This window comes from Trichoplusia ni, unplaced genomic scaffold (assembly GCF_003590095.1).
Source record: "Trichoplusia ni isolate ovarian cell line Hi5 unplaced genomic scaffold, tn1 tig00001163, whole genome shotgun sequence".
Classification (NCBI taxonomy): domain Eukaryota; kingdom Metazoa; phylum Arthropoda; class Insecta; order Lepidoptera; family Noctuidae; genus Trichoplusia; species Trichoplusia ni.
This window is the reverse complement of record NW_020800099.1, coordinates 1,407-15,687: the sequence shown is the minus strand read 5'-3', so window position 1 is coordinate 15,687 and position 14,281 is coordinate 1,407. Positions and strand designations below refer to the sequence as shown.

The window sequence follows — 14,281 nt, the reverse complement described above, 5'->3', positions numbered from 1 at the left end:
AACTGTCTAGCTATCAATGTTTTTGAGGTGCGGCCTGATGTGGAGGGACAGACAGCGATACCTCAGTAATAGGGTTCCGTGTTTAACGTGTACATATAAAAGCACAGAATATTTTTTTTAGAATACAGTATTAAATCTAAACTTTGATAGTGAATATTTTTCGGACTGTGAAGTGTAGTTATCCCTCATAATGAGCTGAAAACTAAAGATTTATTCAATTTTAAAAGGACTTTTTCATACAAATGTCAAAAACGTGGGAAAAATAATGCAACTTAACGTTAAAACATCTATGTACTCTGATATATTTATAGTTGAGGGCCTAATAGCACTAGGCAAAAATGCTTTGTCCATATACATAATGCTTAATAATTTTTATTTACAAAATCTGCTCCTAACCTCAAATATAACCTCAACTTTTGCACAACTTAATGCTACGCTGTCGGTAATAAGACTTTCAATGATAGCCCACGTTTCGCCCCCAGCGTCGTCCTATTTGTCAAAGCTCCTTATCTACTGACTATCAAGCATTTATGTTCGGAACAACAAAGGGTATTATAATATTTTATTGCCGAAAACGTATGGTCACGGGGAAATGTCGAAAAAAGAGGTTTCAGTGTTAGTGCGTTTATCTTTGAAAAGTTGAAATACTAGGTCTTAATGGCTCGTCACTATCTTTTTGACTAGTCTTTATTTGGTTTGTGTCCTGTCCCGTTGTCCTTGTTTGTCGGTCTGTAGACTTTTCAAGTTGAATTTGAGCCACTTCCCGGATTCGATTGAGCTGAAATTTTAACAGCGTATAGGTTAGGTTAGATATAATGTAGCGTGACAATGCAATATGATGACATAGCTGATCTGATCCTGAAACTGGGGTGTGGTGGAGTTAATCATTTGAATTAGAATGAATCTTTTCGAGTAAGTCCTTTAATTACCAAACAAAGCAGTAATCTGAAAGCTGTTTTTTTAAGTTATTTTTATACTAATTTTACGTGTGGTACCTCTAGGTACTAATGTAGAGTTTACTTATTTAAAACTAGCTGTTGCTCGCGGCTTTTCCCCCCTGAAAATCAGTTATAGCTGCAAAACATTACTCTCGTTTAATACAGTCGGATAACACTAGCCTTATTATTGTGTAAATTTAAATCTCATGCAATTATTTTATCACAATTATTATAAAAAAGTTTAACCTAAAGTATAACTTTTTCAGGCACTTTAATGATTTTAGATACTCAAGACATTTGCGCTGGCTCCAAAATAACTTTCGTGGGCTAAACCAAACTGACCCACAAACAATTGAAAAAGCACTTAAATCTATAAAAGTTGCTACTGTTCTATTCTATTACACAATCTACGTACGGAAGCATTGTTTCGCACAATATAGCATTCCGAAGCAATGAACGTGACGCTAATGCTAAGCAATGCACGTCCGTGGTTAAACTATCGATAAATATTTGTTTGTGGCACGCCACTACTCCGCGGGGCAGACAGATGGCATCGTTGCAGCGTTGGCCCGTTGGTGAAGATAGTGATGTAGTCGTTCCGAACAAGGTATTCATCGATATTGAAAATTTCTCGAATGCAACTGAATATATAAAGTATCTGTTGAGTAAAACGTTCTTCTGTTTTTGAACATTTGAGATCATCTTTTTGATTTTTCTACTGCTTTTATTAATAATTAAGAAGGTACCATGTAGTATTGAGCTTTTTACTTATTGTCTGCACTATTTCGTTACGCAAATTCCTATTTAATACGTAAAACATTTAAATTAGGAAAATATTATTTTGAAACAATACTTTTAGTGGTTTACTGTTTTAAGCCTACGCCTACGTCAACACCTCCATACATTGTAGAGCGGTGTAAACTCGCATTAAGGCAGAGTAACCAGATCATTAACGCGGATCGTTCCCGGCATTAATATTAGTAATGCTTTGACGTCGAACCTACACGTGTTCAGATTCAATACAACCGTCAATCCTAAAACAGACACGAGACCAACTGTAAACACATTCAAAATAGCAATTAACAGGCTGTCGATCAAATGTGGGGACTGTCAACCCTTCGATGCCTCATCATCAATATCCCTAACAACCATCTCTTCGGTCATACACATTAATCGAATCTGTCTCCCGCCGAACCTAATCCGTTAAATGGACCCATAAAAATTACTTGCCGCACGTTTTACTAACGGCTGTGTAATCGAATTATGCGAAAGTTAATTAGATCCTCGATTTTGGATGTACGGAAGAACGAAGGTAATTTATTCGGGGATTTTTTGGTCTGATCACGCGATGACGAGTTGGGTTTGTCTGGTTTGTCAAACAGATGATTGTATTTCCGCATCGATCTTTTTTTATTTTATGTCATGAATGTCAAGCATCATTAGAGTAATTCGAACGTGATCTATACTTTTTCAACACGGCAGCGCATCTAATTTGTTCACAAATGTATAAGAAAAAAATTGTCAAGATTGTTGAATGTATTAGAAATAACGGTCAAATGTAAAGACACATACAAATAAGCTGAAGAAACCAATCACAAATTGCCACTCCACAAGGTGATGACTGTAACATCCGTTGTTTAAATTCGATCTTTATTATAACGGCAATAAAAAAACATCATCAGTGTAAATTCACTGTCCATACTGTGATAACCAGACAAGGCTTACGCTTAGTGTTCCGTTGTTACAGTTAAAAAAAAACTTCTACTTGTAGAATAAAATTTACTCGTAATACTTGTCTAGCTTTTAATAGTAATTTGCCCTCGAAATCATATTAATTGTCACGCCTAAAGCAACAACTTCATAAATTGAAAATCTGGGCAAACCCCAAAGCCAATTAAATGCCTATGTAACAATTTACTACTGAAATACATCAAATTACTTTAAAATAAATAAATCCAAAAAAATAGACTGATAAAATGATTAATTGCATGTTTATTAAGGTAGCATTATTATATTTAAAATCTAACGTAAAATACATATATTCGTGGCAGTGATGTACTTAGTTCATAATAAGCAGTCTTAGCCTGCGGTAGCATAGACGGAAACATCCTTTACACATAAAATTTCATTTACCTAAATTCGTGCTAAAAATAAATAAATTCATTCGTTAACTTCCATTTTGGGTCAACTTTTCTTGGGTTTTTATTACTATATCCCCTTTCAAACTATTTGACTTAATATCTTCGAGTGGCATCAGTTTATTCAACTTTTCATTAGCCTCATCATAATAACGTCCTTGCAATTCAATCTGGATCTCTCTTAAGCTCTTGCCCTTAGTCTCTGGGACCATGAAATACGTGAAGACAGCTCCAATTATACAAGTGATTGTATAAAACCAGAAGACTCCTGTAAGCCCAGCCAGGTCTTTGATTTCTTGGAAGCCTTTGACTGAGAGGAAGTTTGTTATACCACCCAACATGTTGAAATATGTCAAAGCTACTGATTTGACGTTTAAAGGGAATATTTCTGCTGGGATGATAAAGACTAGGGTGTCATAGCCCAGGATTGCTATTGTGTTGGATAATGTGATGCCAATGAAAGGGATATAAGTGAAGTATGGAGATGAGTTAGGGAGAATCAGGAAGTAAGCGCCGACTGTAGCGAGAACTGACGCAGAACTGACGAAGGAGTACAGTAATAACGGACGCCTTCCTATCCTGTCCACTATTATTAAGGATAATAAGCCTGTAAAGAAAAATTAATAATAAATTTTAATATAGAAAAAGTAAACATAACAGAATAGTTTGACATACTTAAGCAAACCAGGGAACTGAGGACAGAGAAAATCAAGGTACACCTTAAAGATAGAAGAGATGTCTTATGATCTTACCAACAACTAATCTCACAGCTCCAAAGATCATCAGTACTGTGGATATACTGATGCTTGTCGTACTTTCCTGGACGATCCGACCCACGTATTGCTGAAGTGCTATCGTTCCAGCCATGACTTGAGTCAGTTTCAAAACTGCAAAAAGAAAACGTTCATACAACCGTTTAGAAGATATAACACATCGGCTCAACGGTGCCATCTTTGTCTAATCAAAGGTCCTTGAAGCAAGACTTCAGTGCTTTTAGAGCAAGGTATTCGTATCATGGCTTCCAACTTTTGGCATCACCCACTAGATGGCGTTATGCAAACGCCATCTAGTGAGTGATTTCTAAAACATAAAACACTCTCTCAACAGCTATATCAGAAGTAGTTTAAGACAATTTACATAGAGCATGTATTTATCTGTAATAAGTATTTATTGTGGCTATTATAGTGTTTATAAATATAATTGGATTAGTCACTGCTCACGCAGTGTTAAATGACTCAAGTAATGTTTCCTGTTTACTATTGACACCATATTCAGCCTGCGATTATAACCATACAATGTTGATAATACGAGAGGACTTGTACCTACTTATGAAATAATAAATTTATGGAAATAATTAACTGGTGCAGATTTAGTTGTGTAGAAACAAATGGAAGGGGAAAGACTCTTGCCCTGCAGACAATATGGACTTCAAATGCCACAAATAGTAGGTATGAGAAGGCAAAGTTTGAGAAGATGTTCTAAGTTTGATACTCTTTCATACAAAAATACTAATAAAGTAATATATTAATGCCGGGACTAATGCGGGATACTTTTCTTTTCGTACTTTCTTTAACTCATAACCGACATTTACGAGGATATCAATAAGCCAACATTGGAAGATTGGGAAATATTCGCAAATATCAATGAAATTCAAATAGCCTGTTTTCGAGTCTTGCTGCATATACAATTATAGGCAACTAACCTGTTCCAATAACTAACGCCCGTCGGTATTGTTTTCCAGTAAACAGCTCTTTAAGTGAACTTGATCGCAACATTTCCAATCTAACATCAGACCTCATTGCTGATAATCTTTCTTCTAGCACCTGAATTATAATATAAAAGAATGATAATTGTGAATGATGTTAATCAGATAGGATCATGTTAAAATATAGATTATTTTATACAAAAAAAGAGTCTTCTCAACAAATTAAATCTAATGTCAGTTCGACTCGCGACCCCGACGCGTCAGCTCATGATTTAGGACTTTAGATTTCCCGAGCAAAAATCGCGCAATTATTTAATGCGTTACAAAGTCCATGTCAAAATCTAATTTATGATGTTATTTAATATTTTTCCATAAGATTTTATCACGTGTAACAAAAAAAATGATTTAAGAAACGAAAAACTAACCACTTCATCCTTATTCCCGCTCAACTTCATCAGCGACCTTCTCGCGGCATCAACCTTTTCATCTTTGAGGTAATAATAAGGAGATTCGGGTATACAGGAACAGGCCATGAAGTAGCACATCGGTATAGCTATGAGCATGTAGTTCAGAGTGTCGTAGGAGACAAGAGAACCAACTGCTATGACCAGGATACTGCCGAACGTCACCATGAACCGGAATGAGGCAGTCAACATGCCTCTGATGTCCTTATCCGATATTTCTACTAAATAGGCTGCTGATACCTGAAATCACACTTTAGAATTATGAATTCGAAAGCATGTGTGTGTTTGTTTGTTATGCCTCCACGCTCAGATGAGTGGCCGGATTTCAATGAACATTGGTAGGGACCGCTGATGGCTGAAGGGATTAACGCATAAGATACTTTTGTTTGCAGGTATAACCAACCTGGATAAGAAGTAGCCTACGGCCAGCTGCGAGACATTTAAAGGCTGGTATTATAATAAAAATATAGAACCCAAAAGTCATATCAGGATTTCAATATTTCTTACTCACAATAAGAAAATATATACACGTAAGCCTGTTTCTAAACTACTGAGATAAATCAAAAAATATGTTTTTGAAGAGTTTATTATGGTCAGATTATTTACTTACAGTGCTAATCATACCTGATCCTGTGCCCCAAATGAATCTAGTGACACAAATCCACCAAGCACTTGAGGTGTTTAGGAGAATAACCTGAAAATAAAAAAGATTTTAAAAATGTATTTATTTATTTATAGAACTGAAAAGTGCGAGTTGGAATTGTGTGTTTCGTACAAGAAGACTCAAGAAAACATAAGGGTTGATGACGTTATGTGGGTCACCAGGAAAATTGCAAACCAACAAATTTATAACGGCAAGAGAAATAGAGCATTTATAAAAATTTCAAGTGGTTGGCTACCACAGTTCTTGAGATACAGCCTAGTGTCAGACGGTAATAGATAGACTCCCGTTCTTATCCTTTTATACTTACCTAATAACTGTCTTGAACGGGTGAAGAATTGAATTACGGAATCGATAAATTAGTTCTCGAAAACGCGGGATATACCATATAGTGTGTCACAAATATTCAATTCATGCCCCAAAAGCACCCAAAAATACAACTAGCATTCATGGATGAAATGAATACTTACGTCGCTCACATCGATCATTATCGTGGTGACCATTAATCCATAGTAGGTACAGACGGAATAAAAATATTCAATTTTCTATATTTACCGTTCCAGTGACAATAGGCAATGCACTGAGCAATATATTGGTTTTCCTCCCAAATCTATCTGATATGAACCTGGTGAGCAAGCTCCCGGTCATGAAACCGGGAGACGACATAGCAGCTATCCATGATATTTGGTCCTGAAAGAAAACTTTTCTTAATCTATACATATATTGAACAAAATTGGAGGTCCTGTTTGTAATATTGAATTATCTGTTTGTTCCGGCTAATCTCTGAAATGACTAGACCGATATGGATGGGATTTTTATTGACAGATAGCTGATATACTAATGAGTAACTTAGACTACCTTTATAGTAGATAAATAAAGTATTTTGCTATATTTCTTGTGGACGCGGTTGCAGCTAGTAAAAGGCATGACAATATAATAAAATTGGAAAAAATAAAGAATATATAAATGATTAATTTGTCTAAATATATTCTCTAGATAAAAACTTTTTTAACATTTTTTGTATAATCTAGATAATTCAACCAGATCTCAAGATAAAATCTTAAACATTTCACACAAGGATTATCAGAAGATGATTGCATAAGAGAGTGAAAACTATTGCACAAACACTGAAACTATGTCTCAACACTCACGTCTGTAACAACTATATTCGTCTCGTTATTATGAAACTTTGGAATTATTGGTGTTGTCCACATTAGATTGACTCCACTTGAAAGTGCTGCCAGCGATACTGAAAAAGAAATCCAATATATCATTAGTATTTTTTTGGTTTTCAAACACTACGCACAAATACAAATGTTTGTTATATTTAGCATTATTTTTTGATGAAACGAAAATTGTGTATTTGAAAACTTAACCTCAGACAGGACTCGAACGAGACTTGTCTTCAAGGATTCAATTTTCCAATACTTATTTTACACACATATATACATAAATCTTACCAGCGAATGCCACTAAATACTGCACTTGTCTTCCTTTCAAACTGCCATTTTTAACGAAACGTTTATTCTTTTTCACACGAATATCGATACGTTTTTGGACACACAAAAACTGCCTAAACCTAATTTACTACTACCTTACTACTAGTTCTACCCGTTTGTCCTTTTCAGGTTCAGTGGATATCTCTGAATAGCAATTTATATCGTGAACTAATGAGCATACTTAACTTCCGAACAAAAAAAAACACATCTTAAAAGCACGTGTATCATCCACAGCTACTTCACCAATACTTATGTTTTATCAGCCGCCAATGTTAGGAAACTTATCTTTTTAAGTTAACCCCGACCTTTGTATTCTATTAGGTTCAATACCGCTGTGATTATTTCGTTAATAGATGATAAGAGATCTTCATCTTTTTTGTTCGCCAGTTTACACACAAACGCAGGTATTGCTAAATGCAAATTTTAAATGTACCACCAGAAAACATGGGATATAATCTATTTACAATTTTTATAAAGGCTCATTGAAACGATGCGGGGAATATCGTACGAGTGGCAATACATAGCGGATCGCACAACTTTGGTATCAAAAGTTATAAATCGTGGCCGGCAATGTATCTGTACCTGAGCTATATTTTCCGCACTATCCAAATCCACTCTTATACGGCTTCGACAAAAAAATGGTTGCTTTAGTTCACTCCAAGTACAGTTTTTCGAGTAACCGTATGTCAGTTCTATTTAAATTATTCTTAGTTTTATCTTTACTATCGACTTTCTAATAATAAATACTCCCATTTTTTTCTCAACTTTTTATACTTGGGATCTTCTGATTGATAACATTTTCAACGCAATACTAAGCAAGTGATACTAAATCTACGTGCAGTCATTGCATCATCTGTATCTAACTCGTGTTGAATATCTGTATATCTTATCATTTTATTATCTTTCACAAAAAATGGTTGGTCATGCTGATTAAACCGTAAAGACGTATAAATTGACTTAACAAAATCCGAAGAACTAGGTTTAGGAGATTCTATGTCACCTCAAATTTTCAGATGCTCTATACAATTGTGTTCAAGGCCGGCTATCAATAATAATATTTTTTATTTGTAGATGTCAAATAAAACAACAAATCAATCATAATTTCCACATTTAATGCATTTTGAAGAAGACTGAGATCTCACTTTTTTATTTTTCTCATAACATTTTGTATTCATGCAACACCATTTTTATATACCATTTCTTTGAGTTCTGTATTTTCATTAACATCATCCTCTGCAATAATTCCATGTTCCAAGCTTCCATTTACATCTTTATACATGTTTCCTTGGAATACAATTTGTACTTCGCTTAAACTCTTGCATTTAGTTTCAGGTACTAAAAGATACGTGAACACTGCTCCAATTACAGCCATAGCGGTATAGACCCAAAATACTCCATACAAATCCAACCAATCTTCCAAAATCTGGTATCCTCTTACTACTACAAAGGTTAATATCGCTGTATATGTAGTAAGTACCGATGTATGAGTACTCCTTACATTCGTGGGAAAAACTTCTGAAGCTACAACTGAGGCTAGAGAATCAAAACCTAGGCCTGAAATAACGGTGAAACAAATGATGTTGGCAAAGACTACGTAACTGATAGCGAGGGAAGAATCGTCGTCAATACCAATGATACGCTGTTGGAAGAAATACGTTCCGATTGTTACATATGATTATAAATATTTGTGTTGTCTGTGGTTAAGTGAGGAGCGACGCGCCAGATTTGGAATGGCGGCAATTGAAAATAGAAGCTTGAACTATGCAAACGTCTATTATTTATCAGTGGCGACGAGGATAACGGAACGATATTCGGTGCAGAATAAAGTCTTAAATTATTGTGGTATAGTGCTTTGGGGGTGATTAAAAATGTCTGTTGGGAAAGTTCGAGATTTTGACATAAAAAATGGGAATTGGTCGGCGTACGTCGATCGTCTCGAAATGTATTTTGTTGCTAACAAAATAGCGGAAGATTTGAAGTTACCAACATTAATAGCTCTTATCGGCGAACCGGCTTATGAGTTACTGTCTACTTTGGCGAGCCCGAGAAAACCATCAACCCTGAAATATAAAGAAGCGGTGGAATTACTGCAAGCACATCTACAGCCGAAACCATCAATTCTCGCGGAGAGGTATAGGTTCCGACAAAGACGCCAATCAGCGGGAGAAACGATAGCTGATTACGTGGCAGATTTGAAAAAGATGTCACGTTATTGTGAATTCAAGATCAATTTAGAAGAAAATTTGAGGGATCAGTTTGTGTGCGGGTTACGTAGCGAATATATACGTCAGAGGTTATTCGCGGAAGATAACATAGATTATCAAAAAGCGCTAGTATTAGCCAATACTCTGGAGGCAGCTGAGCGGGACGCCGGGGCCGTAGAGGGAACGCAGGAACAAACTACCAGCCGGGAACTAAGCGAGAGAATACACAAGTTGGAACTCAATAAATGTTCAGCCTGCGGGGTCAACGGTCATGGGGCACATAACTGTAGGTACAAGGAGTTCGAATGTAGTTATTGTGGACAACCTGGCCATTTACGAAGAGTTTGTAGAAAAAAAGAATTTGATCGTCGCATAAAATCTACGATTTCAAACCGCGGGAATAATGGCGCGCGAGGAAGGTCACGTAGAGGACGCGTGATCGGGTCGAGCGCCTACGGAGCGGGTGTATGGCGGAGCGGCAACATGGCGCGCGGGGGGCGCAGCAACGCTCGCACCGCACGCAGCAACGACGTTACCGACGCGGCGTACTGGCTGAGCGAGCCAGCGATGGATGACAACTCCGGCTCGGAGCAAGACGTTGAGGGTACAAACGAGGAACCGATGTATCAAATGTCACTAACCAACTATAAACCGGTGTGTATAAAGCTTCTAATTAATAATAAAACCTTATCGATGGAGATTGATACAGGCTCTGCGTTATCCTGTATAAGCAAGTCTACGTATAAGGAGCATTTTAAAGAATTACCTTTGAAACCATGTAAAATGAAAGTAAAATTTTATGATGGCTCTGTCATTCAACCAATAGGGTATTTAGAGACTGATGTGCAATATATGAAAAATATGAAGAAACTAGATCTCTATGTGATCGATAAGGGTACTACTAATTTACTAGGTAGACAATGGTTATCGGAATTGAATATTGAGATACCAAAATTTACTAGATGTAACCACATTAAATTATGTAAAAATAAAATGTTTAACGATATCATTTCCAGACATGACAACCTATTCGATGGCACGTTGGGCAAATATACCGGTGAAGAAGTCAAGTTATGCGTGCGGGATGGGACCGAGCCAGTATTTTGTCGAGCGCGCCCCGTGCCTTATGCATTGCTGGCGCGGGTCAATGCTGAGTTAGACGCGATGCTGCGCGCCGGCGTCATCGAGCCCGTTGAACGGTCCGACTGGGCCACACCGCTAGTTATAGCGAGGAAGGGAGACGGTGGAATACGCTTATGCGCGGATTATAAGGTGACACTTAACACCGATAACACTTAGCACGGCAGCGGAGCCCAAGTAGGAGTATATCAGGAGTGGACGATGGCTCACTTTCTTGGCTATTACTGGTGATGATAACCCTGGCAAACAAGAAAACTCTGAATGGTATTGCGATTTTTAGTAAGTTTGTTAAAATTACTGCAGGAAAAAACGTCATTTAAATTCTAAATGGGCAAAATAAAACACCAACTTACCAACACTAAAACATACTACTCCAAAAATTATTAGGGTTGTCGATACTTCCATTTCATCATTGCTCTCCTGTACAATGTGCCCGAAATATTGCTGTATAGGTATCGAACCAGCCATTGTTTGAGTCAATAGCATCCCTGTAAATAACAAAAGCATTATTTGAAATCCAACTCTTAATACAACTCGTGTTTTGAAGTACTATCCTAAAAAAAACCACCTATCTTGGTCTATAGTAGTTTCTGCCAGAATAAGACGAAGAAAGGAAGGCTTTTGCCCTACGGTGGGACACTGATGGCCCACATATAGGACATTAAAGTAAAACAGTTTAAAGTTAATCTTACCGGCTGTTACTATGACGGCTTTCCTGTATTGTTTTCCAGTTATCAGCTCATAAGCAGAGCTGGAACGGAGCGCTTCCATTCTAATTTCGGATCTCATAACCGACAACTTTTCATCAATCGCCTGTAACATAATTTACAACAGTTCCACTTTTTAAACAATCCACATAACTCTCTGGAACATCTGAATTTCAACTTGTATTTATTTTGAAGTGAAAAAATTTAAACGAATAAAAAATGTATATCAAAGTAAAGCTATCTTTATAAAAAAAACCCACCCTTTCATCCTTACTTCCAGACAGACTCAGCAGCTCTCTTCTGGCAGCATCTACCCTACCCACTTTAATTAAAAAGTAAGGGGTTTCAGGTATTCTCCTGCAAGCTATGAAGTAACATACTGGAAGAACTATCAAAAAGTAACTGAGCACTTGGTAGCTGACGAAGGATCCCAATGACAGTACCAAGAGAACGCCAAAACTGGAAATGGATCTGGTGAGAGTAGTCCAAGTACCTTTCATTTCTTTGTCTGCTATTTCTGATAGATATAAGCTGGACACCTGAAACGTTATGAAAATATAGCTTTGTTTCCTATTTTTTTTAATATTACAAATATCGGAGCATGATCTTGCAAGGAAACCAGGCTAAGTTAATTTAAATAAAGAAGGAACGAACTGCTTGAATTATAAGTTACTGATCATCATAATATTTGTATATTCAGGTCTTGATAGAGCTGACTCTACATAGCAACTCAATAATGACGGAAACTTACATTAGTTATTAGTCCTGATGCCAACCCCACAAGAATCTTCCGATGTATAACAGCCAGACGTCTGATGCACATAATATGAAAACCTGCAAGGGATATAAGTCGACGTTAAAAAACGACTCCCGCGGTAATAAATTTTAATAGTTGTGTCGCGTGGGTTTTTACAAACATTCAATTCAGATGCACAAAGACTCTTCAGATTTAGGAAAAGCATCTGGTCAAACAAATGCTTGTGCTAATCGCAAATATCTTCTTCTCCTCTTATTGTCTTAAGATCCGCCATTGTTTAACTGCAAGGAATAGACTCTTTGCAGAATCTCTTTCGAAGAGTTTCTTATCATAAGAGTGTTACACAATGAAGAGTTCAAACCAGTTACAATGTACATCCAGATTTAGTCTGGACATTCATAAATTTAAACAACTTTATATACTTTGATAGTAACTGTCGGGAGAATGATTCATTATTAACTCACGCGTATTTATATACGGTCATAGACAGAAATCTATGCAACAAGTTCGTTTCGAGAAATATTAATATACATACTGTTCCAACTATATATGGTGCGGCACTACACAGCAATGTGGTACGTCTGCCGAACCTGTCAGAAATACTAGTGGTCAGCACGCTACCAGCGATCGTCCCGAGGTATATGGATGCAGCTACCCATGAAATCTCATCCTGTTGAACAAAGCTTTTATGTTTAACAAAGCTTTTGTTTGCCAAAATTCGTCATCCCCTCCCATAATATGTGTACGTAGTAGTGTCTGGTTACTTACTGGTGTGATTCTAATCATGCTTGTATCGTTGTCATAAAACTTTGGCAACATTGGAGTCATCCAGAAGTAGGCAACACTGTTTGTCATGGTCGCCAAAGACACTGAAATATTTCAAATAGAAAATATTAAAAATCGAATGGACATGGACATTTACAATAATTAAACCATTTTAAAAAATCGATCTTCCGACTCGAACTGCCACCACAATTTAAAGTGAAACTGTTATAGATGTAGAAATGAGACGACCACCAAAAAGGTCCTTGCAGGGAGGCGAGAAAAGCACTTGTCACTCGATTAGCTAACAGGCCAAGAAGAAGAGAGGCGCGTCGTTCGCATCCGTTCTAATGAGGAGTGAAGGATTTGCTTTACATTTTTACACCTATCCTCGACAAGGAGTCCAAAGGACTAGAGCCAGCACGAGTCGCGCAGGAGCATGCGTGAGAAAATCCCAAGATTTTGGCTAAAGCAGAAGAAGGGACCCGGGGTGTTTTTAGACGGTAGCAGTCGGAACAATCCCCGCTCCGTGCAATCGACGTGGGTTAAAGTCATAAGCGTGCCAAGACTAAAGAAAAACATGTAGAAACGAGACGCGTACTACAGAATGTAGAGCTTGATCTCTCTTCTACAACTGCAGCGACCTTATTACAAAACTTCAGGGCCCCAATTCTGCCTATTAAAATGGCAGATGAATGAATGGTAATTGGATTTTATTGGCACTACTATTCCTATCATTCTAAGCATTTTACCAATTCAATCAATGGAAATTCAGTACACATACTGTACAGGGATGGCACACTCACGGTCAATACAAACAATTTCCAATGATATCGTTAGCAAGATGCTTAAGAGAATAGGAATAGTGTCAAATTAAAACAATTAATTCTTCGGCTATTGTAAATAGCAAAATTGGGGCCTAGAAGAGCGTCTTTTCTGCCCCTAAAATTCGATGAGGTTTCTTACCCAACTTGATATAAATAACATAAATCTTACTTACCAGCAAACGCTGCTAAATACTGAATTCTCGTATTTTGCATCATTTTTTAATCCAAAACAATTAACTTATACCAAACATGACATTTCTCAACACTAGAAAAAAATATTTTATATCAATACAAAAAGACGTTTGTTCAAGAGATATGTTTCATATATTTAAGATGATAATCTTATCTACACATATGTGCTTGTAATAATCGGTACTCAGGTACTCACTCTACAGTTTTGCTGGCTCTCAGGTAAACTAGTTAATCTATACATATAATAAAAATGTAGAAAAGTGGAAAATAACACATTACCTGGAACA

General features: G+C 36.8%; 2 protein-coding genes across 2 annotated transcripts; one reads left to right on the top strand and one right to left on the bottom strand.

Moving 5' to 3' along the window:
• Positions 1-2,909: 2,909 nt before the first annotated feature.
• Positions 2,910-14,018, bottom strand: LOC113507237 (facilitated trehalose transporter Tret1-like). Its single transcript, XM_026890108.1, has 16 exons — positions 13,976-14,018; positions 12,982-13,082; positions 12,749-12,883; positions 12,233-12,290; positions 11,717-11,820; positions 11,442-11,562; positions 11,103-11,237; positions 7,501-7,549; positions 7,367-7,407; positions 7,058-7,155; positions 6,462-6,596; positions 5,856-5,939; positions 5,207-5,485; positions 4,779-4,899; positions 3,829-3,963; positions 2,910-3,683 (listed from the first exon to the last, which is right to left on the bottom strand). The coding sequence occupies exons 1-16, from the start codon at positions 14,016-14,018 to the stop codon at positions 3,106-3,108; spliced, it is 2,217 nt and encodes a 738-aa protein (XP_026745909.1). The 3' UTR covers positions 2,910-3,105.
• Positions 9,095-10,876, top strand: LOC113507236. Its single transcript, XM_026890107.1, has 2 exons — positions 9,095-10,263; positions 10,626-10,876. The coding sequence occupies exons 1-2, from the start codon at positions 9,274-9,276 to the stop codon at positions 10,629-10,631; spliced, it is 996 nt and encodes a 331-aa protein (XP_026745908.1). The 5' UTR covers positions 9,095-9,273; the 3' UTR covers positions 10,632-10,876.
• Positions 14,019-14,281: the final 263 nt, after the last annotated feature.